Here is a 23,711-nt window from a genome sequence, read left to right on the forward strand (position 1 = left end):
TGTAGGAATACTCTTTCAAACTGGAGTAAATAGCTTCACAGCATATCCTTTAGATAGCTGAGCAGTGCAAAACAAATAAGTGGCCATATCTGGCACACAGATGTTTCACTTTGCATTTGATAATGAGCCAGCTGCCACAGTTTGGGAAGGGAATCTTCCACACGTGCTTGTTTGAGGGAATGAAGTTCATCCTTTGCAGATAAATTTAAATTCTTGCTGTATCTGAGTATCTTCTAGGGATAAGACAGGGTAAATTTGAATCTACATTTTGTATAGTACTGGCACTTATAAGATGAAGAAGGAAAGTTTATTTTGCTATGCTGCACCTGTCAAGGTATTCAGTATTTAGTAGGGGGAAGAGGAAGAGTAATCCTTCCCCACCACGTGCTGTAATGTTCTGAGAACACTAACAAATTTTAATGATGGATACGGTCTGAAGATGGTAATATAGCTTCTTGTTAGACCACTATTAGTAAGAATAATTTCCTGAGTCAAAGAAGCAGACAGAAGATCTGTCTGTCTCAGTAAGCTTTATAGAATCTGCGTTTATATTTTAAAATCAGAGATAATAATGTTGAACATATGCTTGATATTATTTTCAAGTTTTTGTGTACGTTTTTTTTTAGAAACTTTCACACAAAACAGATGATGAGTAGTGAAAATCAGCTGTTAGGTGTGGAACATGCTGTAATATTACACATTAAGAGAAGTATAACTACTTTTCACATTCACATACTTCTGTCTTACTTTTTCTGTCATTGTTCAGCTGAAACACAAGAGCTTGAGAGACAAACTTGTGGCTCAGAACTACTTGTGTGGCTTTGCTATTGAAATATTATGAGTCACTCCGTAGTGCGAAGATTCAGTTTTGTTTCTAATGGGAAATATTGGTTATAAATGTATGCAAAAACCCTCTGTGGGTCCCAACTACTTACTGACCAGCGTTCCAGTTACTCGAGCAGTTCCCTGTGTAATACAGTCAGTAAGCAGTTGGGACCCACGGAGGGTCTTTGCACACATTTATAACCAATATATCCTATTAGCAATAGCAGTAGATTTGAAAGCACATAATAATAATCTTTTCTGCAGTTTAGGTCATCTGAGCTGACTTCCCACGATATTTGTTCAAAAGGAGAGTCACAAAATTGAGGGGCAGCCCAAATGAAAAATAGTTTTAGTAACAAAGCAGGATATAATTTAGATGCCTGTGTTGAAGAGAGTGATTCTCCCAAATCAATTCCTACTCCCATAATACTTACTTTTTCCACTAAGCTTGCAGAACACCAGAAGTTCTGCTTCTGTTTGCTGCTGGTAATAATTCACTGTCTATTACCTCCTATTTCCATTAGAACGCATTAATTAGATGTTCTTATATACTGGCATATTTTCTTGGGGATCAAATAAATGAAATGTAATGGGTCATACAAGATGCGCACTTTACAATCCATTATTCTATTTGTGACTGTAAAGTGCTGTTTTAATTCATGTGAAACAGCTGCAGGCTTTGCCAGCACAATTACCCAGGCAAATGTTAAACATAATAGCACTTTAATGGTGTCAGAACTTAGCTTGTATGGTAAAGAAAAGAGAAAGGTGGACACTGATCTTTGGCATTATGACTATATATATATACGTCATATATATGTCATAGATATATATATATATTTCCTAGACTTTAAGCAATTAAGTATAATGACTGAGATTCCATGTGTTGAATCAGAAGAGCACTGGACAACCTATAAAAGCATGTATGGAGACCTGGCATGTTTATTGTGCATTTGAAACATACGTGTGTTCACTGATAATGTGAACTATGCAGAGAAGCATAATACTTTGAAGATACTAGAGAACAAAGATCACATTTAGATGGAATAGATTAAAATTGATTTTGTTACAAAACCTGTCTTGTGCCATCTACTTTTGTATATTTGCCTCCATGGCAAATTCTGATGATAGACAATGCAAGTAACTGCTATGCTGATCTTCAGCATTTTTTCATGTCACAGGGGACCAATTATCTAGAAAGAGCATGATTCTAGTACTACTGTGCAGTCATAGTCAACCAGTTAGAGAAATATTTGATCTTCTCCAACCTACTTGTGCTCTGCGCTCAACTGTCAACTTATTGGAGAAAATAATTGAAAGAATGAATGTGAAAAGCATCTTGATTCATCTGATGATCAGTCCAGTAATCGTTGAAATTATATATTGCATTTCTAATCATTCTGACATTCCTATGAAGTCTTCCTCTACTGAGAGGCCATACCAATTTATACAACTAGGCTACATATTCTGCCTATTCTTGATGCAATGTATGGCTTATGGCATATCTAAGCTGTGAAGAACAGTATCATTTTTAACCAGGCACTTTCCTCAAGACCCCATAGTCTATGTCTTAAATGCACTGTGCAAACTGTTCCAGAGCAAGTCTAATCTGCAAACCTTAGTGTGCTCAGAACTTCTCAATGCCCGCTTGCATTTTGAGTATATCATATGGCACAAATGACTTCGCAATTCTTTTCTCTCTTATGGAAACATTTCTGTTTAAAGATAAATACTTTGGAGTCTTTCTTACTTGTACTGAATGAAAAGAATGTTTTGGGATTTCACCTAAAACATTTCGTGGAATGGAAACAAAGATTATAAAAGTTAAAACTGTTCTGAAATTGTGTGACTTTTCCCTCTGCACAGAATATTAAATACATGCATTCTATGCATTCTGTATACTATGCACAAAGCACAGCGATGGCTGCATACCCATCTCAGAAGCAGGGAAGCAATTTTCTTTAAAAGTTATTTTCTTTGTTCTGGAAAATTCACAACATATGTTTTTGTGCATCTGCCTTGGGCATCCAGTCTAATGTGGGTAAGCTAACATTAGTGCCAGAGTCTTTTGCTCGTGTCTTCTTGCTTGTAGCACTTGAGTTTTCTTACTCTTCTAAACCTACAGCATGCATATGCTGCTTCTTAGCATTGTGTATTTTGATTTTTTTTTGTTTTACATTATTGTTAAATGTTGGAGAAATCTTTAAATGAGTTTAAAACAGCAAATCAGAAGTAAACTAGAGCAATTTTGATATTTTAGGTAGTTTTGCAAAGTAGGTATTTGTATTTAGCTGTCATAATCACTTTCTAGTTGACTAGATTAGTAACAGTTTCATTTACATGTCCCAGTAATAGGCTTCATTTTCCCATGATATTAAGCCTTACTGTGCAGAATAGAGTACATTGAAAAAATAGGGTACTTCAGGCCAAATGAACGAAACTTTGGTGAGCCCTTTTTATTTAAATAATATATTTCTGTTTTATCATTGGAGGGTAGTTAAGATAATTTCTTCATTTTTTCTAATCATCATCTTAAGTATCTTAATACTGCTAAGTGAATGTAATCTCTGTCATCAGGAATTAAATCCTGGTTTAACTGAAATGTGCATAGTAGGAGTGAGGCTGCATATCAGAGTCAGCCTTAAGACAGTTGGTATTCAAGCAAGTTAAGAAGAGTGATATCTTTTTCATGCTTGATCTTTAAGATCTACATTTGGATGTAGACTGCAGACAGTACGCTTTAGGTTCTCAGCTTTTCTTTGGTTTACATTTCTGAAGTGATAAAATAGAGTATGTGAAAAATCTGTGCGGGTAGGGAATCTGTTTTTTACAGTTAGATTCATTTTAAAAAGAGTCTGTTAAAACCTTTGGTAAAAGTTTATGTTTGAAGCAATACTCATAGTATGTGAAATGTAGTTGGCAAGTATTTTTATGTGTGCTTGTTAGTTTGAATGCATGATGCTGATCTGTTTTTTGTCCTAGCTGACGGTTATTATATCCTAATGGGTGCAACCCTGCACTAATGATCCTTGTGTATATAAATTCTTCTTGTTGTGAGCAGACACCATAGGCCACATAAAAATGTTTGCCTCAATTTCCCTGCAAGAAAGGATCTCAGAAACCAGACTTGGCCAAGTAACAGATTTTTTAAAGGTAGAGGAACCCAATAAAATTACCAGCTTTTCACAGCATGAGTCTACTTCCTTTTGACATATTGTGAGGTGTAGGTGAAATATTCTAACTGAACTGACAGTGTAAGGAAGACAGCTAACTAGAAAGCAAGATAAAAGTAAAAGCCACCAATGATGATTGATATTGTAATAGCTATTAATTGTTTTGGAGTCTCTTTTGTAGATTTATGATACTTCACCTATATTACTTAGACTTATATGAGTCTTGATATAATGAAATGTAATACATTTAAGTATCATGATTAAATTCACAGTATCTGGAAGAAGATTTTGAAAGATCATATCACAACTTTCATTAATCTTTAATTATATTAAAATGTATATGATTAAAGCTTGGCTTTGTTTTTTAACTGAAAAATTAAGAAGTTTTCATTCGGTTCTAAGAAAAGAAAGTAAAATAATTGGTTTATTTGATCTAGTGTAATAGGTTTATTTCGTCTGCCCTAACTCGAGTTAATTTACACAGCACACTGTGAATGTATTGCACATACTGTATTTTAAGAATATGAGGCACATAAAGACACCTCCCAGCTTTTAATATCTGTGTGTGCATGTTGTTGTTTTTTAATGACCAATTTTTTTAATTTTACATTTTCATTTTTGTGTTCTGCTTCAAATTCATTTTACATAAAGCTTGATCAGCTTGAGTGGAAAGAGATAGAAGGACAAAAGTAAAGAGATTAAAATACAGAATGATTAACTAAATATGCCTGCTGCAGATTTTGGCAGTACTTCTGACTTTTTGCATTGTGACCCTACATGTACTAACATCCTGAGATGTCAAACTATCATTGAATTAATACAGCTAGATCTTTAGCTGTGCTCCATCTGCACAGGCATTGTCAGTAACAGCAGGTCAGCTTTTTTATCAAATATACCAGAAAACATTTTCTTGGGAGTTCTATGGGAACTACACAGTTGTACCAAAAGATAAAATAAATTGATATCCCTTAAAACTGATTATTCTTAATTTTGTTTCAAATGGCATAGAAAGCAGTTTCTCGTGTCAGGTCACTTGGAACCAATGTTATTTTCTTAGATCTGTTTTTCAGTACAGAAATGTTAATAAAAATTTATCACTTCATTATTTTGAGGACTTTTTGATAGGTGTGTGACAGATGTACAAATATCGATGTTCTTATTAATTTTTTATAAACTCTTTGCTCTTTTTTTATATTTTTTTAATAAACTCTTTTATAAACTCTCACAGTTTTTCTGTACTTAAAAGATCTATTCTTTCTTACGTGTTTTGCATTTCTGAGTTAAACTTACCTCCTATTAGATGTTTTTCTAAACAACTCTGTAATAATATTTTTTCTTCATAAGCAGATTTCAGAGTACACCAAAATAAGATGGTAGAGAAACCACAAGAGAAAAATATTGAACTAAATGTATGCATTTAAAAGTCCTAGAAATTAAACGTATTAGACTGTGAAATAAGTTTTCCAATATTTTTTCCAGTTTCTTTGGTTCTATTAATATTTCACTGAATAATGCAAAAGATAATTAAATTCATGAACTGTCTTCCTAGGGCCAGCAGATGATCTCATAGATTCAATCCATAATGATTTTTCTTTAAGAACTGAATTTGTTTTAGGTCTGTAGCTTGGGTTTTATGTTTGGTTGTGCTCTTCGGGTTTTTTCAACCTTTGAAATAAGGCAAAAATAGCAAAGGATAGTACTGTTCTTTTCCCCTGCCTCCTTCCATACTTTTAACCAAGATGTGATATCAACAGATTGAATCATAATTGACAGGCAAAATTTTAAAGCATTCTAAATGTCACTGGACCTTTTAATAAAATTAATTAGCCTGACACAGAGAAAATTTACTAGCCGGCTGGTTAATTTCACAATATAAAATCATGGGATAGGTGGAAGAGCAGGCGAAAGCTTATTACTTTAAATAATTATTTAAAGATGTGTTCCTTGGTCCTTTTGAACATGGATTGCAAACATGGCAAAAACTTTTAAAATCTTCTAAATTCACAAGTAGTCAAGTTTCCTTTGAAGAAATCTAGCCTTGTTGAAATTTCAAGTTACCAGGTACTTATAACAGAGTGTCACTGATTATGTGGAAAACTGGTAAAGGCCTTAATCTTGATTTTGGGTTTGTTTTTACCCAATCCCTTTATGAATTCTGATGAAATAGTGTTCCTGAAAAGAAAAACATCCAAAGGTACTCAGCTGCCATTGTGCATATTTTAGCTTACGGGAATTTTACACTAGAGAGCACCAAGAACCAATAGTTTTGCCTAAATTGTAGTGCAATCTGCAAATGTTAGAAGCAGCTAACACTGTATAATCCAAGTGTAGTAGCATCTGGAAGTAAGCTAGGAAACATTTTGAGACTTCTTATTTTTGGTAATGCGGAATAATTTCTTATTGAAAAAGTACACTTCAGGTATCTGCATAAGATTTAGAAATCTTAATCTGGAAACTTAATTGTAGGTAATTTTCTGGTGGATAAAGCAAACTGAAATGTGAAGATAGCTTAAAAACCTGTAATACAATCTGATTTTTCTTGCAACATTGTCTGCCTGTCCAAATTCCAAGTTTGCTAGCTCCAAGACAAGCAGATCTCCCAGTTTTCATAATTCTGATTTCCCATGCACAAAGGTGCAATTTAAATGCCCCAACTCAGTTCCTTCCTATATAGCCTTATATGCTACTGTGAAATCTCTGTCGTTCATCCAGCTTTCCCAGTCTGGCCAGCTACACAAGGAGCTGAATACTTGGCAGGTTAAAGCTTTGACTGCTGAAAGTACTGGAGAGTAGAACTCCATTCTCCTGAGACTGTTTATAATAAGCTCTTGTATGAGTGCTGCAGTTTAAAATCAGAACAAAAATACAATTCGAAAATAGTAAGATATTAACTGGATGTAAATATGTTCTTTAACTAGGTCAGATCTCTTTCGTATTTTCCAGGAAGCAAGACTGACTTTGCAGTATGTTTTCTAGCAACTAATTTGTTATTGTATCCTGTACAGCTATTCTGTGTGTTGACGACTCCGTAGTAGATCTGGAAACACTGGAAGCACTATATGAAAATGTAAGTAAGTTGAGTTATGTCTGTAGTTAATTATCATAACTTTCAGAAATTCAGATATGCAGTAAGTTAAGTCTTATTTTATGTTGTATTTATTTGACTGGAGACCTTATGTAGGACAAGTCTTTAAGGAGTTTAACAATAATTGGATGTGCAACATCAAAAGATACCTGATGAAATATGTATTTCTCTGATTGGCTTAGTTCTTAAGTCAAACATTTAAACCAGGGGCCTGCTTTTGGAATCAGGATAAAATGATGTAATTGCAAATGATGTAACAGTTACAAAAGATGATACACCTATCACTAGTCTCTTCTGTATTACCTGAAAAATATCATCCTTACTGTTACGTGCTAATGTTCTGAGCTCTCTGAATCATGATGCTAGTGGCTAAAACAGTTAGCAGTGCATTGCTGTTCTTACTCAAGTTGCTCTACAGATAGTGTTCATTAATTTAGGCTGTTTGACTCTGAAGTTGTGTAGAAGAATGCATTATACTTGGCTGTAGAAATACCAGAGCTACTTTTGTGATCTAAGCACTTAGAAGCATCCTATAGCAGTACTTTTGTAGTGCTGTGTTCTGCAAGTCAGTGCTAGCTCATGGAACCTCAGGAGCCTTGCCTTTTGCAAGTTCTAAATGTGTTTAAAAATATAATTATTTGCAAACAAACAGGCAATGTATTAATTTGTTAAAAAATAATTATTAATTACTTTATGTAAACTCAGAGAGCGCAAAAGGATGAACTGGAAAAAATCGAGCAATATTATCGGACTTCAAAAGAGGAAGAACTGAAGCTTCTGGATAAACCAGAACAGTAAGGTTTTTGGTTTTTGTTTTTTTTCTTACTATTTTATTGCTATGTAGTGTTCAGTCCTTGTTTAAAAAGGATTTTGATACACATTTATTTGCTAGCTAATTTTAAACACTTTTCTGTATTTCAAAGCACAATGTGAAGTTTGCATTTATGTCACTTTTTTCAGACATTCACAGGTATACTTGATCAACCTGGAGCATCAGAACTTACTAAATATGCAGTCTCGATTCAATGAAAAATTCCATTTCCATTCTCTCATTTGTAAAAAGCTTTTCCAGTAGAGCTTTTAAGGCAAAATTAGTATCTCATGAAAGCAGCGCCAGACTGGTTCTGGTTGTTGACACTTGGAAGATAACCTCAGATAGAAGGTTTTGGAGTGTCATGGAATCAGAATCGTAGAATCATAGAATGTCTGGGTTTGAAAGGGACCTTAAAGATCATTGAATTCCAACCCCGCTGAAGCAGGGTCATTCATATATTTTTATATGAATGTATGCTGCCATATACTTTTCTGCCCCTGTTAATATGGAGGTAGTGATGTTCAGCTTCTCTTTTTGCTCTTTAAAATTACAGTTGTGCTTGTGCAAATCTTGTAAGAATGAGAGCTAAGTATTTTGCAGTTCCAAAGAGTCATAGAACCATAGAATGTCTTGGGCTGGAAGGATCAAATTTAAGATAATCCACATCCACCACTTGTGGACAGGGCTGCCACCTACTGGATCAGGCTGCCCACAGTCCCCTCCAACCTGACCTTGGATGCTTCCAAGAATGGGGCACCCACAGCTTCTCTGGGCAGCTTGTGACAGTGACTCATCAACCTTTGTGTAAAAAATATCCTCCAAAGATCTAATACAAATCTCACTTCTTTTAGTTTTAATTCATTACCCCTTGCTTTATCGCTGTCTGCCTATGTAAAAAGTCCTATGACCAAGACATACTGACTGAAGACCTACAAGGCTGATTTCACAGTCTGTGACTTTTGTGAGCAGTGAGAAATGTTAGGATGAAATGGTCCCTAGGTGTTGCTTTTTCTAATGTAATACACTGTTAACCAATGTGAAAATCATAAAAATCTGTGAACAGCATGGTAATTCTGAATTTTATTTTAGTGCTTGTATTTAATTTCAGATTTAGGCTTCACAGTGGTGTCTGTCTTCTATTGTTTTTGTATTGCTTTTCCCTATTTTTCCATACTCTCCTAATCACAGCAATTTCCTGCACTGTGCTGTCTCTACCATTTTGTACCCTTTTTTCTCTCTCTTTCTTTTCTCTCTCTCTCTTTTTTTTTTTAAATATATTTATAAAATTGGGTAGCAAGAGGAAGAACTGAAGCAACCAAGATAGCATATGACCAGTTGATGTCAGAAGTATTGTATTTTTTCCCCATTAGATTGTTGGTGGTTGAAGAGCAGATTTTGTTCCTCTTTCTCCTTACACAAAGCAGATAAATACTCACTGCTAGTAGTTGCATGTAGCCCACAGGCAATAGGTTCATGTTAGCAGTGGGGGTTGTCATGCTATCTCATGTTTTACTTAAGACCACATATATCTATGATGTACTAACTTGTTCATGTATCTTGTGTCCAGGGTTTTCATTGCCTTAGCTTAGAGTTTAATGATACATTCTGTGACTAGTTTATGCTTTCCAGAGTTTGAATCATTGGGAACCTGCAAGTCTGAGTGAAATAAATGTTTCATTATCTAGAGAATATGAGACTCGTAGAGTTCTACACTTGTAAAAGTTTGTCCCTTTTTATAAATTCTAGTGCAGACATTGATCTTAAATGCAAAGTTTGATTTAGGGTATCATAAAATTAAAGAGCTGCAAAGAAAGCAGTTGTGCCTGATCATTCAAAGTAAAATGTATGAAAGGTTAAAGATATTCTTCATCAATACACAGCCTCTGAAATTCTTATCCTCTTTTTACTGTTAGGTTTACTACTGCATAGGCTAAGAAAATCAGTTTGTCAAAATGATGCTTCAAGGAAGAAACAAGTTACTGATGAGACAAATGATTACTGAAGTAATTTTTAGTGCTCCTTAGAAGGAACATCCTTTCTGAAAACTCAGCAGATCAGCTGCTGCTGTTTAGTTGTCAAAGTCAGCCTCTATGTCAGCCCAAATGCTGAACTGGAGTTTTATTGGAACTGTGTATGCATATTAACTCCATAAAATGTTAAAGACAGAAATGTGCAAAATTTTAGGTATGGTTAAAAAAATTTTCTAGAGGGTGTAAATCTGATGTGTTTATTAAGGATCAGAATAAAAAGGAAAAAGTAAAGTTTTTATAAATGGTTGTAAATACTAGGTTGCGGTTGGACTTAATGATCTTTAAGGTCTTTTCCAATCAGAGTAACTCTATGATTCTATACTAGTAATTCACATTAATATGCTGAAAACATTGACTTGAACTCACTAAAATCTTATAAAAGCCATTGCTGTTTTAAAACAACTTGAATTCACAAACAAGTAGAAAGCATTACTGCTATCACTAATGCTCTCCTGCACATGTGATTTTGATCTGTTTTATTAGCATATTACACTTGCTGTTGGTACGATCTGTAAATAAATCTCAGCAACATAACAATATTGCCCTAAATTATGTGTTATGATAATAGTTGTTGTTAAAATGCTAATATTCATTAACACAATAAAAAATCGCATGAATAATTGACCACAACTTTGGACTTTCCTAGCAGGATACAGATGCTTTAGCTTGTTTCCAAAAAGATCCTGTTAGTTGTAATACAATCTCTGAAGTCTTTGCTTACTGTGAAAGAAATACCAATGAAGGAAATGGTAGGAAAATATGGTACTGAACAGTTCTGTTTAATATGTAGTTTTAATTCAGGAAGTAGTGGACTGTTAATAATTGGAAATAAAATGTTTTCTGTCCAGTTAATGCTATTTGCTTGACTTCAGCACACAAACATCTTCCATTTACTTCAGTTTAAATGCTACTGGTTCTCTTAAAAGCTTGAATAATAAGATGCACCTTTTCCTTCCCTACCAAAATTCCTTAATTTTATATTCCTCGTATGTGGATAAATGTGAATTGATATATAGTTTATGATCACAGAATCTGCCTTCTTTATTTCTCTTCTGAAATAATATTGTGTTGTACTAACAACATTAAAATATGGTTAAAATTTTAGCTATGGGAATCCAAAATTATTTGACAGTCATCTCATTGTAACTTCAAGTCAGAATCATACTTTTGTCATTTTAAAAACCCCAAACTGATTGAGATGAGTACTCTTTTCTCTGGAAAAGCTCTGTCTGCATGAATGTGGTGGGATTTCTCTTTGATAGCTGCAGGTTCATGCTGTGACATTCTGTTATGTAATTGCTAACATAGATTCATCTTTGTGATATATTTCAGTTACAAATGTTCAGTCATTTTTTCAGTCAATATTTACAATGAATACTTTGAATTCCAAAATCTGGATGCATTTTCTTGTTTTGCTAAAGCTTTTTTAATTCCCATCAAAGTTATGTAGTATTTAAAGACCAGAAATGTAAATGAAATTCCTTTCAAGGGAAGGCAGGAAAAGAAGACATGTCATTTTGATTTTTAAATTAGAAATGTTAGGATGTATGTATGTCAGAACTTTTGTGGAGCAATTGGGTCTTTTCTTCCTTTTGTTTCTCTCACAAGGCGTACTTATAAAGTATCCTCTTTTTTTTTTCTTTTCTTTTTTTTTCTTTTTTTTCTTTTTTCTTTTTCCTGGCAATACCATTCATTCCCAATAGGAAGCATTTTTATTAATAACAGCTTGGCATTTCTTTTTTTTTTTCCCGCTGTCTCAATGAAAGAGCCAAGGCTGGCGTCCCCAGCCCTTCTCAGTAGATTTTCTCATCAGGCAAGAAGGAAAAAGGAAAAATGATAGCTAGTTTCACACCAGACACAGGTGGACGGTACCATTTTTTTTATACACTCACTGTGTTTTGAGCAACATGTTGCACACATTAGGCAATATTAAAGATATTTATATTAGTTATTATTAAAAAAAAGAAATAGTTTTAAGAAATCAGATTAATTGCTTTAAATAACTAAAATGAATTTAATAATAATTCAAGCTAATAATAGTTCAGAAAATGTCCCAGAATTCAGTAAGGTAAAAAAATCTTTAAGCCATAATTTAATATGATGAGGGATCTAAGAATATCTGTAGACAGGAGAATACAGGAATTCTGCTGTAGTAATATTGGAGCAAAAGATTTTTGCCTGAATTTCAAAAAAGGAAATGTAGCAAGCTCTTGCTTGCTAGACATGAAATTTGTGATAATTAATGGGTTAATGTCATAAGAGTTGGTGTCTTGCATTTCCTTCATATAAATAGAACTGCTTAACACGCTGAACATAAAGAAAAATAAGCATAAAGAATATAGCAATTATAAATTCTGTCAGAATTATTTTGATAGATTGTTGAACACTGCAGGTATGTATTCTATAATACAGCTTTAATTCATTATGTACCTTACAGGTATGAAATGCAACGATTCACTGATATTTTTCTTCCCCCCTCCCCCCCCCCCCCCCCCCACAGATTTTTATATGAATTATCTCAGATCCCCAATTTCGCAGAACGAGCTCAGTGCATTATTTTCCAGTCAGTTTTCTCTGAAGGGATAACATCGGTTCACAGGAAAGTTGATATCATAACTCGTGTTTCCAAGGTAAGTCCTAATGGAAACTAAATAAAAGGTATAATATCCTGGCCACGATGTTACTTTATTTATTATTATTTATTATGTGAATACTGTCCTTTGAACAGCTTTTCTGCTGCAAGCAACCCATGATCTGTCCCTTCAGATACTTTTTTGCACATTCTGGTAATAAAAGTAGTTACTTAGTGTTACCCTTCAAAAGGAGACATAGATAAGAATGTAGCTTCATATGAGATCAGGAAAGAGGCATTACCCTTAGTTCACTTTAAAGGAGCTCACATGACAGTTGATTCTTTTCAATGAGAGTCAGAGTCAGACCTTGGCCAATAAGACAGATGTCTTTATATGGAAATTAAAATAATTTATTAATTTTTCACTGTGTTTCTAGATTTCTTTTTTTTTCTTTTTGGTATTGAAATTTTGTCCTTAACCTTGGTATATCTGCCCTAAGTATGAACAGAAATGTGGATTTTCAGAGCATGAGAACCAGTGAGAAGCAGCCTGAATATGACTGAGTCTAACTCAATGGCAGCAAAAATAACACATCTTCATTTGACTGCATTGTGTAAACTCATGACAAACCATTTTGTCTCTAATATTTTTTAAAGGCTACTAAGGATGTTTGGTAATCTGTAGTGAAACTTCCTCCATTAATCTTTTTGTCTTCTACATAGTATATAATGTGGATTAAGTTAAAGATAGTATCTTAGGCAGTTTTGTCTAATAAATTCTTCTCTTAAATATTTGATTCATGTACCAGTTTAGATTCCTTTCATTGTAGCACACATGAGAAACAAAACATTGCCTAGCAAAAATAAAATTTAAAAAGCTTTGTCATATGAGCAATTAAGATTTCTGTGCCAAGAGATATTTCAGACTAGTATCCATTTTCCAGGCTTTGCTGAACATGACGAGTGTAAAGGAGATTTTAGGTTTGATTCTGGCATTTGGAAATTACATGAATGGTGGGAACAGGACTCGAGGTCAAGCTGATGGATTTGGTTTGGAAATACTCCCCAAACTAAAAGATGTCAAAAGCAGAGTAAGTACTCATTTTTTCTTAAGGACTACTTAAATTATCTCCCCATCAGATGTTAATCTTGTCTTACTGCTTACCATTTTCTGCTTGAAAGAGTGTGGCATTTTTGTACCATATTCTAGTTTCTTTCAAGATTTTATCATTTTTCTCCTACATACATGTATGTCTTGATAATCTCCTATTTCTCCTATTCAGTACTACTAAGATAATTTTGTAATATGGAAATCTTGTGTCTATTTTATTAGTGAAAACTTAAGTACAGTAGGGAGAGAAATGTGAGAGCACAGGCCACTAAAGTTGTCTGCGACAAATGTCCCTTTCTTCTCTTGCTCTTAACTTATGGTAGGTGTGTATGAGTAAGAACCATTTCAATAAAAGGTTTAAAAAACAAATATCGGGAAGAGTTCTGTGTAGAGTATACAGAAAAGAATTACATATAAAGGATATAAACATATAAATTACAGAATTTTAATCCGCTTCAAAAAGGCATGTCAGATCCAACAAATTATTTTCAGTCTTTATTTTTTTGCACTGGCTGTAAAATGGATGTAGAGCATGAATCTTAAATGGCATGCAGAAGAAAACTCTTAGAGATAGCAGTAGCATACCTGGATGCTATGTGGATATGGAAACTACCAAAGAGTAGGCGTCTTCTGCTGTTGGTACAGATTTGGAGGGTAAGAAAAAGCTCTCACACTCTTGCTCTTTTTTTACTTGAAATGCTGTTCTGAATTATAAGAAAGTTACAGTTTAAGGTTCTGTTCCCATTTATGCTGGATATACGTAGGAATGCTCTCAGTTTGGGAGACAAGCAATGTAAAATCAATAGTATGAGCTTTTTATTTCACATGTGAGTACCATCACTAGCAAAGTATAAAAACAAGGTTTAATAAATTGTTCCGTGAACCACTAAATTTATGGAAGTTTTTTCCAGTGTATTTATGTCTTCTGTCTCCTGACTCTTACTTTAGGCTTCACCTCAATTATTCTGTTATCCCTTATAACAACTTTTCTTCCAGTCCTACTCTATGGACACGACACATGGGCTGTCTTTAGCTGCTGTTCAGCTTACGTAGCTTGAGGCCCAGTTTCCCATTATTCATATGTTCATTGTTCAGCCAGCTGTCATAAGGAAAAAAATTAAAGCAACTGAGCTTTGCCTGACTTTTGTCAGATGAAGTACAAGTTTTAGTCCCCGTTTTCTGTCTACTGTGAACTTGTAAGAATTTTTACTTCTCTGGGACTTTCCAGTTTGGCCAAGCTTTGTTAGCCTGCTCCAAAATTATGAGTTATGAAAAGGAGTGACAGATGTACAGTATAACTGCATGAGACTTGTTCCTTAGCAAAACAAGATAAAAAATTACAGTACTTATAGGGTTTTTTTTGGTAGCCAAAGTAAATACATTATTAGTTTATATTACTGTGAAGAATGGAACTATTCTGCAAAAAGCATAAAAATGCACAGAGACCAGCTGCCATAGGCAGACATGAAACCTTAGGGACAACTGGAGACTGTACTAACAAGAAAGAATGGAAGATCTTACATATTTTACAGTGTTGTGTCCTTTTTTTTTTTGGGAATTGTCAGCAAAAAATGTGATTTCTAGGTAGGCTAAATTCAACAAGCTAAGATAAGCTTTCAAGGTTTAGTATCTTTCATTTCACATAAAGATTTTGTGTTGTCAATTGATCCCAAAAAAGTACTTGGTACAGAGGTTAAAAAAATCTTTGCTCACTTCAGAATCTCTGTATTTTGACTTCTAGAAGTACTGTTTAATCTAAAGTGATAGGTTTCGTATTTTAACACACAGAAAATAGAGCAACAAGCTTATTTAACTTTGGGAGGGCAATCAAATTTTTATAAGCCACCTCAGTTCTTTTTTATCACACAACCTGCCAGCAGTATATTCTGTGACTGCTGGAGAAGCAGAGCGGTTTTGGCTCATGGCAGCAGTGACTTAGGTATTCTCATGTATGATATTAATAAGATGTGAAAGATGTGTTGCAGACTGTAATGAAGGTGAGGTATCCTCATACAGGAGGATATGTAGACATTGTTTGGAGACAAATTTCTGTACCAATAGTTGTCAATATAGAAAATAAAAACATTTTAAAAAAAAATTGAAGACATCCCAGTTATAATTCCCTTTATTATAATTCTTTTATGTTGTTGAATGATATCTTTTATAAGTTCCAGTGTTACCTTTTTTCTTTTGTTGATCTACCTTATGCTGAACCAACAGCATATAGCAAAATAAAATATATGGATTGTTGCATGCAGGACCAAGGAAATGAAGATTCCAAAAAGAGAGCATTCATGCCCAAAACCTAAAAGGATAGGAAATATACTTGTCAGGTACCTGCTGTCTGGTTTTATGTTTGGAGTAAAATATAGCTCCCTCCATACATTCATTAATCATACAACATTTAACATTTGTATGTAATTATAAACCATTTTTAATATTCTGTTTTTTCCCCTAGGATAATCATATTAATCTTGTGGATTATGTTGTCATATATTACCTACGCCATTGTGATAAGGTAAAAGATTTGTTTGCTGCACGTGCCTCTCTAAAAGTGGATTTCTTTCTTTTACTTCGACTGACAAGCTATAATACAAAAATAAAATCTATTTTCTTTAGCTTTTTGCAATAGCTTTGGACCTCAATAGGTATGAAACTTGCTGTAAGTTTTGTAATTTTTCCTTTATTTCAGACTGAAATCTGTGCAGTAGTAGTGCTTTAAGCCCACTACTCTAAGCTTCTACACTGCAATGTCCTTCTAATACCACTTATACACTTAAATTATTGGACTTCCCCTGGAGATACCACTTTAAATCTTGTAATGTTGCTTGTTATTTTTTTTTTCCACTTCTGAAATATTTTATTTTCCCTAAAATAAGATATATGAGCTCCGTAACCATGTGGTTTATTAAGCTGAATAGACCTTCAACTATATATTCTTATCTGTCAAAGTGCTCCAGGCAATATGTAGATATTGGTTTCAGTTTATCCATATAAAGTGTGTACATATCTAATGAATTGGGAAAGAGTGAAACCATAAACTTCTGGCATAAGATCACTTGCTCCATTAAAAAAGGCATTCATGTTATCTACTTTTAAGAAACATATAATCCCATAACTAAACTTTTAGTGATACAAAATGAACTGAAATTTCATGAGCTCAGTGTTGCTTCTCAGTTTAAACTGAGCGGTTTTGCATTTCAGTGTCTAAAGGGGAGTTTCAACATTAAGAATGGTCAAGATTTTACCTGAAATTATTTATATGCTGTTTTAGGAGGAACTATTTTAAATATTTTATTTTTGCAGTTCTATAGATGTTACAGAAAAGTAATTTATTTAATTGCAAATGCATTTAATTTTCATAGCGGCTTGTTTGTTTGTTTGTTTAGGAAGCAGGAACAGACAAGAGTATTTTTCCTTTACCAGAACCACAGGATTTTTTCCAGGCCTCCCAAGTTAAGTTTGAAGACCTAATAAAAGACTTAAGGAAGCTGAAGAGAGACCTAGAAGGTAATGGGAACCTTCACATTTGTTCTGCAAACAACTAAGTGCCATTTAAAATGTGATCTTTATGAGGTTAGCTTATTGCTAATTAGGTTTATAGTGTTGATTGTAGTGTTTTTACACTGTGGCAGAAAGCAACCACATAAAATGGGAAAAAGTATTTTGAACTCATGACTTAATAAAAATGAAAGTAAAAATACTGTAAAGTAATTTTCTATAAATCCCTTTTACAATTGAAAGGCCCTTAAAGAAATTTTTCTGAAATGTAATGTATTATTTTTCCTCTGGCTTCTCCATAGCTGTGTGTTTAACTGTAGATATCTGCTAGGTCCATAACACAAATACTTTCTTTAGTACTTGTATAGCAACTATTTAACAGCTACAAGAAAGAGTTGAATTAGTGTAGAAATAAAACACAACCTGCCAAGGCACAGCAAAGGGAAATTGAAAGCTCCGGTTCAAAACATTTTCACCCTGGGACATAAAATAAACATTTTAAAATATTTATTATAAACAGGGGGTTCAAAAACCCAGCTCATCTATCAGTCTAGGTATTGAGTGGATATAAAGTAGGAATGGTTGCTCTCTAAGTATTTCAAGCAGCTTCATTTTTATTTTGTACTTCATATGACTCTTAAAAATAAATCCAGTAAATGGTGACTGGATATTTTAAGTCTGTCATTTTTGCTAAGGAAATTTCCTAGTTTTACTGAAGCAGTTATATGTAGAAAATAGAGATTAGGGACAGAATCTGTGTAAAGCATATATATATATATATCTTCTCCATTTACATTTAGATAATGTCTGCATCAAAATGCAAGCATGCTTCTAGTTAAAGTTGATTTTTTAATGTAAGGCAATAAAAACCGTTACAAAATATATCGTCCTTACAGTTAGAAATGGCTGGGTTAGGTCACTGCCATCCTTGGGATGGTTTTAAATGTTGACAGTGGTAGGGAAGTATCAGTTGTTGTTTGTTCGACCCAGGAATAAGTGAGTGCTCTATCTCCAATCATCACTTGGCCCTGTAAAACCCATGGCCTGCCCTCTGTTGGGCTAGTTTGTACAGAAACATGATCTGTGTTTGATCTTGCACTTTTTCAGCATGTAGTCCTGCTGCAATGCATCTTAGTCTTGCGGGATCTGCACGGAGGCTGTGACATTCACATCGTAGTTCTGCACTGCAAAGACAGAGTCAGAAAAGAGCAAAAGCTAATGTACTTCAACTCACTTATAAAATGAGGATTGTTGCTTTCTTGTTATTACTGACTTGTTTTAACATGATTTATTAGGTATGCATAGAAAATGCATAAAATTTGTTGCAAGGAAATTATTTTTGAAATTCTTCTTTGTAAAGATACAGTTGACGGCCTGTCAAAGCAATTAACATATAAAGCTAAGGACAGCAAGGATTTGAAACAGAAAAGGTTGTGGAAATGTTCTCAGATGTTGGTATTTTATCAATCAGAAATATGCAGCAGGAATCTAACAAGTATTCCTGTGAATAATTTCTCTTACATTTAAACAAAGAAGAAATCACTCTTGCAAGAATGTTGTATCTCTCTCAAACATTCCCTTTCTTCCTTTTTTCTCTTCAGATAATGCTGTAGTTTATTTTTAAATCCAAATTTTAATTGAAGTGGTTATAATTTTAACACATTCGACAAAGATTTGATGAGTCTCTGTAGTTTATTGTAGCCATTAAAAAGTTGTGGTTGCTGGCACAATACCAGTGAAAGTCTAAAGCTGAAACAGATGTGAGTAGCAGAAACCAAGTCCAGAGAAGCGTCGAGCCCAGCTATCCAGACAGGCGCGGCCTTTCAGATGTAAATAATTTGAACAATATTAACTGGCTCTGCCTGTGTTATAGGGTACATTGGATTTATTTCACAGTGTGGCTAGCTAAGGTAGTCTTAAGCAGCACACCATGGAAGTGAGATGAGATGAAGATAATAAATGGAAGAGGTTTTCCTGTATGCACTTAGGGAACAAACTAATATTCCTGTTAGTGACTTGTTTCTGAGATTTAAACAGAATGATTAAAAACAACACAGTTGTCACCTGCTGTGCCTGAAATAACAATTTTGGTAGAAACTTTTTGTAGTAGTCATCATTTAGTACTTAGAAGTATTTAATACGTTTTATCATGGTATTAATTCACCTTTTAATCATCAATAATAACACAGGAAAGATCAGGGATTCATGAGAGAAGTGCGTGACTTAATAGTCTAAACCTTAGGTGTGAAATACCTAGACAGTCTGGAACTGAGAGTTCAGATCATCTTGATGAGCACAAACTCTTTCATCCATTTCAGATAAACAGATTGAGTTACATACAATTTAGTGTTTTGAAGTCATTCGGATTATACTTTAAGGAAACAGAGCCAATGGAATTTTGCCTTGGAAATTTCAACTTCTTTTTTTTTCTGAGAACCTTAATCCAGCAGGTTTTCAACACACATTCCAGAACAAACTGTAGTTCTGAGCATTTTCAGGTTCAAAAGGATAATAAACAAAAAATGTAAGTGTAAATGTGTTTTTAAGAGAAAAGCATTCAAAAGGATGGGATGGGAAATAGTGAGATAGCAATTATAGGATGAAACCTCATTTTACGTTTAAGTCCTAGGAAAAAACATTTTCTCTAGGATCAGGATTTTACTGCAGGTCTGTATAGTCAGTGGATTTCCCGAATTTTCAAGTACTGTGTAGTAGTGTAAGTGAATACGTTTATCCAGTTGACAGATATTAGCTTCCCAGTTAATTTTCATGTTTCTGAAAACTAAGATATTTTTCTGTATCAGTATTTTTAGATCGTAATATATCTTACTCCTTGTTTAAGACAAAGATTATCACTTTTTCATTTCTGTATGAACAGGTATTTCCTTTCTAGTTTGGTCAGTACCACTTGATTGGTATTCTTCTGGAAGAAGAATGAAATTTTTGAAATATGTAGTAATTCTTATGAAGATTTTAAGGAAGCAAATCGCTTTACTAAAGTATGATAGACTTCCACATGTTTTACCATGAACATGGAACAGATTCTAACTGTCATTTTCACACTACCAGTTTTTTAATGCTGGATATGTTTTAACTTTTTATATTTTAAGAGTGTGCTTTAGCATATATATATATAGATATTTTGTATATACACATACACAATGGAAAAAAATAGCTTCATTTAGAAACCAGACTTAATTACCTTTATTATCTGAAAATATGAATTTCAGTACATCAGGAGACATCATTTGGAGCTGCAGCTGTAGTCTGCTTTATCAATCTTTTCAGCAGATCTGTATCTTAAAAACATACATTATCCCCAGCTTTCCCACTTTCAAGTAATGCACGAACTCATATTTTGAAGTTGTTTAATCCTTTTAGAAAATCAATACAAAATCCTTTTAGAAAAATCAAAGGGTAAACTAGCATACATGAAAGTTACACTTTGTATTTTCATGTGGTTTTTGGTGGTTTGGTTTTTGTGTTTGATTGTTTTGGGTTTTTTTTGTTTTGTTTTTTTTTTTTGTTTTGTTTTTTTTTTTTTTTAGAGAAGCTTTACAAATAGTTTGTAGGCAAATAGAGGTTGGAAAGTAGCTCTGGAGATCAACTAGCCCAAAATCTTTGAGCAGCACTAACTTCATATTCAGTTCCAGTTGTATTGGGCTTTCTTGAGCTCAGTATTGTGTCTAAGGAGAGAGATTCCAACACATCTTTGAACACTTGTTACAATGTTGAGCAGCTGTCATGACGTTTTTCTTTGTCAGAATTTACTGTGCTGCAACTTGTAACTGTAAGTCATTTTTTGTTACACACACACTTCTCAGTGTCCTACGCTATTCTCTAGGTACCTGAACATACCAGGTTTTCTCTGCCTCTTCATGTATTTCATTTTAGTTTCCTTCTCAAATGGCATGACAATATACATAGTTTTCTTCTAATGCCATGTACAAACTAGAATGTCTAAATATCTTAGTAACTAATGAGGCATGTAAGCACAGTGTGGTCTTCCTTAGAAGACACAAGGGACTCTCATTACAAAATTAAGCATCTTAAAGATGATCATGTTTTATTTTATTTTTTTTTAAATGTAAGAATTAATCTCTTTTTCACATTTTCCTGCTTTTTTCATAATAGCTGAACACATAATTTCAAAATGTACTTTTTTTTTCTTTTTTTTTTTTTTTTAAGTGGAGAAAAATTCTGTCTCCACAACTTCTGAGACCTTCTTGCAAAGAAACAGATGCATTTTGCTGGATGTGATCAGCATAGGGTTGCCGTACCAGTACCAGCATCACAGCTAATTAACCTTGTCTCTTAGCAAGTCTGACTAGACTAATGATTGCTACACTGTTGAATCTACATTATTGTCATTCAGTACCTCCCTCAGGGAGCTCTGTATAACAATGAAATAGTATTTAGAAATAAGAAATTGAAAAAGGTCACTTGTTCTCAATGCTTGCAGCCACTATCACTATAAATAGAGCAAAGAATGAAGCTGCAAAAAGGAAAAATAATCAGTTCATGCTCATTTAAGACTGAAGTGCGCTGATTTTCTGATTAAAAATCCTGAAAATATTAATTTTTATCAAGAATTATGAGGAAATATATTTACCAATTGGAAAATACAAATAATAATAATAAAATAAAACCACAGAAGAGTTTTATCAGTGTCTTAGCACATTAAAGTTCTTAAATATGTATATTCCCTTTGGAGTTTACAAAATGAGTTAGAGGTTTTTGCAACAAAACGTTGCAACAGTACATTAATGAAGTATAAACTTATTTTGTCCTTGAAAGTAATTGATGTTTTCAGTTAATGAACTGAGAATTTTTCAGCTTTTATTAACCTTCTATATGAGCAGAAAAGGAAAAATTAATTGTATGTGTTTGTTTAGACAGAATTATACATTTAATTCATTCATAGTATTGTAGGCCTGAGAGAAATCTATTTTATAGAATGGAGTTTTAGAAGAATTATAATACAATGATTATCAATAAAATGGTTATTATGACCGTTAAGACAATTATAATGTTGAAAGATACTGCCTATTGTTTTATTTGTTTTAGGGACAGTCAGGTTCCTGAATTGCAATGTGAATATTCTATATACTGTATCAGCTTGGTTAACTTTTAGAATCATTTGGTGGATCAAGAGATATTTTTTGCTAAAAACTGATTGTTTATTCATTACTGAAGAACTTCATTCAAAAAATTATCAAAGGCCATTTTCGATATTATGTTTAACAGATTGATGCCGTAGACTAACTTAAATGAAATGTTTTAAGTCACTTTAGTAGTGGGATTTAGACATCTGAGTTGCATACATTTTGGACAAATTGTCCCAGGATGAGCAGAGAAACTGAATTATTTTCCTGAAGCCAGTAGATTTTGAGATATATATATATGTATTTAATATTAATTATACTTTCTGATTTTACAGTTAACCTTAAAATTTGGAAAGTGTAAGCAAATAAAATAAGTTTGCGTTAGGTGGTGGAGCATGAGGATGCAATGAGACGCATGTTATTTCTTTAGATGTTTGCATAAATTGAGCATGCTATGTATCTAACAAGCAGCGCATTTTGCACTCTTCAAGATTTTTATGACATATTTAGAGGCAATACAGAAAGGTGTTGAGGAAAGAGAAAAGAATGCTTCATGCAGGGGCAATTATTATTCTTTTTAATTATTAGTTAATAAAATAAGTATGTTTCTTTGCGTTTTCTGATCTCTTCTTGAAAATTCTCTTGCCTCAGCAGGCTGAGATACATTTCAGTTTGTTTTGATTTGGCAGAGATACAACACAGGCATTAAAAAACACATTTGGTGTACTAAATAAAACTGGTGTACTGTGCAATAAAACTAACATTTTGACAGTGGTCCACTGGTAATATTCATATGTGAATACATCAACTGGAATTTTTCCGAAGTGGATTATTTCTAAAAATTCCATTAGAGTTTTTAGCTTGTGATAATACAGAATAGTATGGAAGGTTTAGTAAGATTTGAAGATATATTAGAGTGGCAAAGTGATGGTGTCTTAGGAGAGTTTATTGTATGGAAGCAGATGTTTGCATGGGGGTCAGGAGGAAAACTTCCTGTTACTAAAAGAATGTTATTTTTTTCCTTTATTTTTTCCCCTGGCTAAAGAATCATTAGAAATTCCTTGTTCAAAATCATTCAACAAATGCTAAGATTCTTTAAAAAAAAAAAAAAAAAAAAGAAAAATATGTTATTTTGCACACATTTCCAGATACCTTTTTTGTGTATGTGTGTGTTAAGCATCGGTTGTGTAACAGTGCTGTTTACATCTGAAGCAGGTAGCATACATCTGGGACTAGGGATGTTGTCCCTAGAAATGATGCATTTTGGAGAGCTGGGAGTAACATATTAAAGATCTTACCAGCTTTTCCTTTCTAGGAGAGTATGAAATGAGAGAGAAGACAGAGCCATGCTATGTTTGAGCCAGTGGGTTATGTGTTTACTGCCAGTGATCAAAAATTGAAAGTACATTAACAGTGGGATGCAAATGAGTAACATAGACAATAATTAGCGCTTAACAGGAGTGTGCGAATTTAAATGATTTTAAAACTGAGCAGC

General features: G+C 33.6%; 1 protein-coding gene across 6 annotated transcripts in view; it reads left to right on the forward strand.

The window, feature by feature from the left end:
• FMN1 (formin 1) overlaps nt 1-23,711 on the forward strand; it is a 153,790-nt gene that overhangs the window by 93,522 nt on the left and 36,557 nt on the right. For all 6 annotated transcript variants that reach the window (XM_085550366.1, XM_085550368.1, XM_085550367.1 and 3 more), the window contains 6 exons: nt 7,004-7,065; nt 7,789-7,877; nt 12,428-12,557; nt 13,444-13,590; nt 16,069-16,128; nt 17,000-17,120. In XM_085550366.1, the coding sequence (XP_085406492.1) occupies nt 7,004-7,065; nt 7,789-7,877; nt 12,428-12,557; nt 13,444-13,590; nt 16,069-16,128; nt 17,000-17,120 (609 nt within the window). The remainder of the gene's footprint in view (nt 1-7,003; nt 7,066-7,788; nt 7,878-12,427; nt 12,558-13,443; nt 13,591-16,068; nt 16,129-16,999; nt 17,121-23,711) is intronic.

Source organism: Coturnix japonica, chromosome 5, assembly GCF_054131305.1.
Source record: "Coturnix japonica strain WE chromosome 5, WE-NBRP24, whole genome shotgun sequence".
Lineage (NCBI taxonomy): Eukaryota > Metazoa > Chordata > Aves > Galliformes > Phasianidae > Coturnix > Coturnix japonica.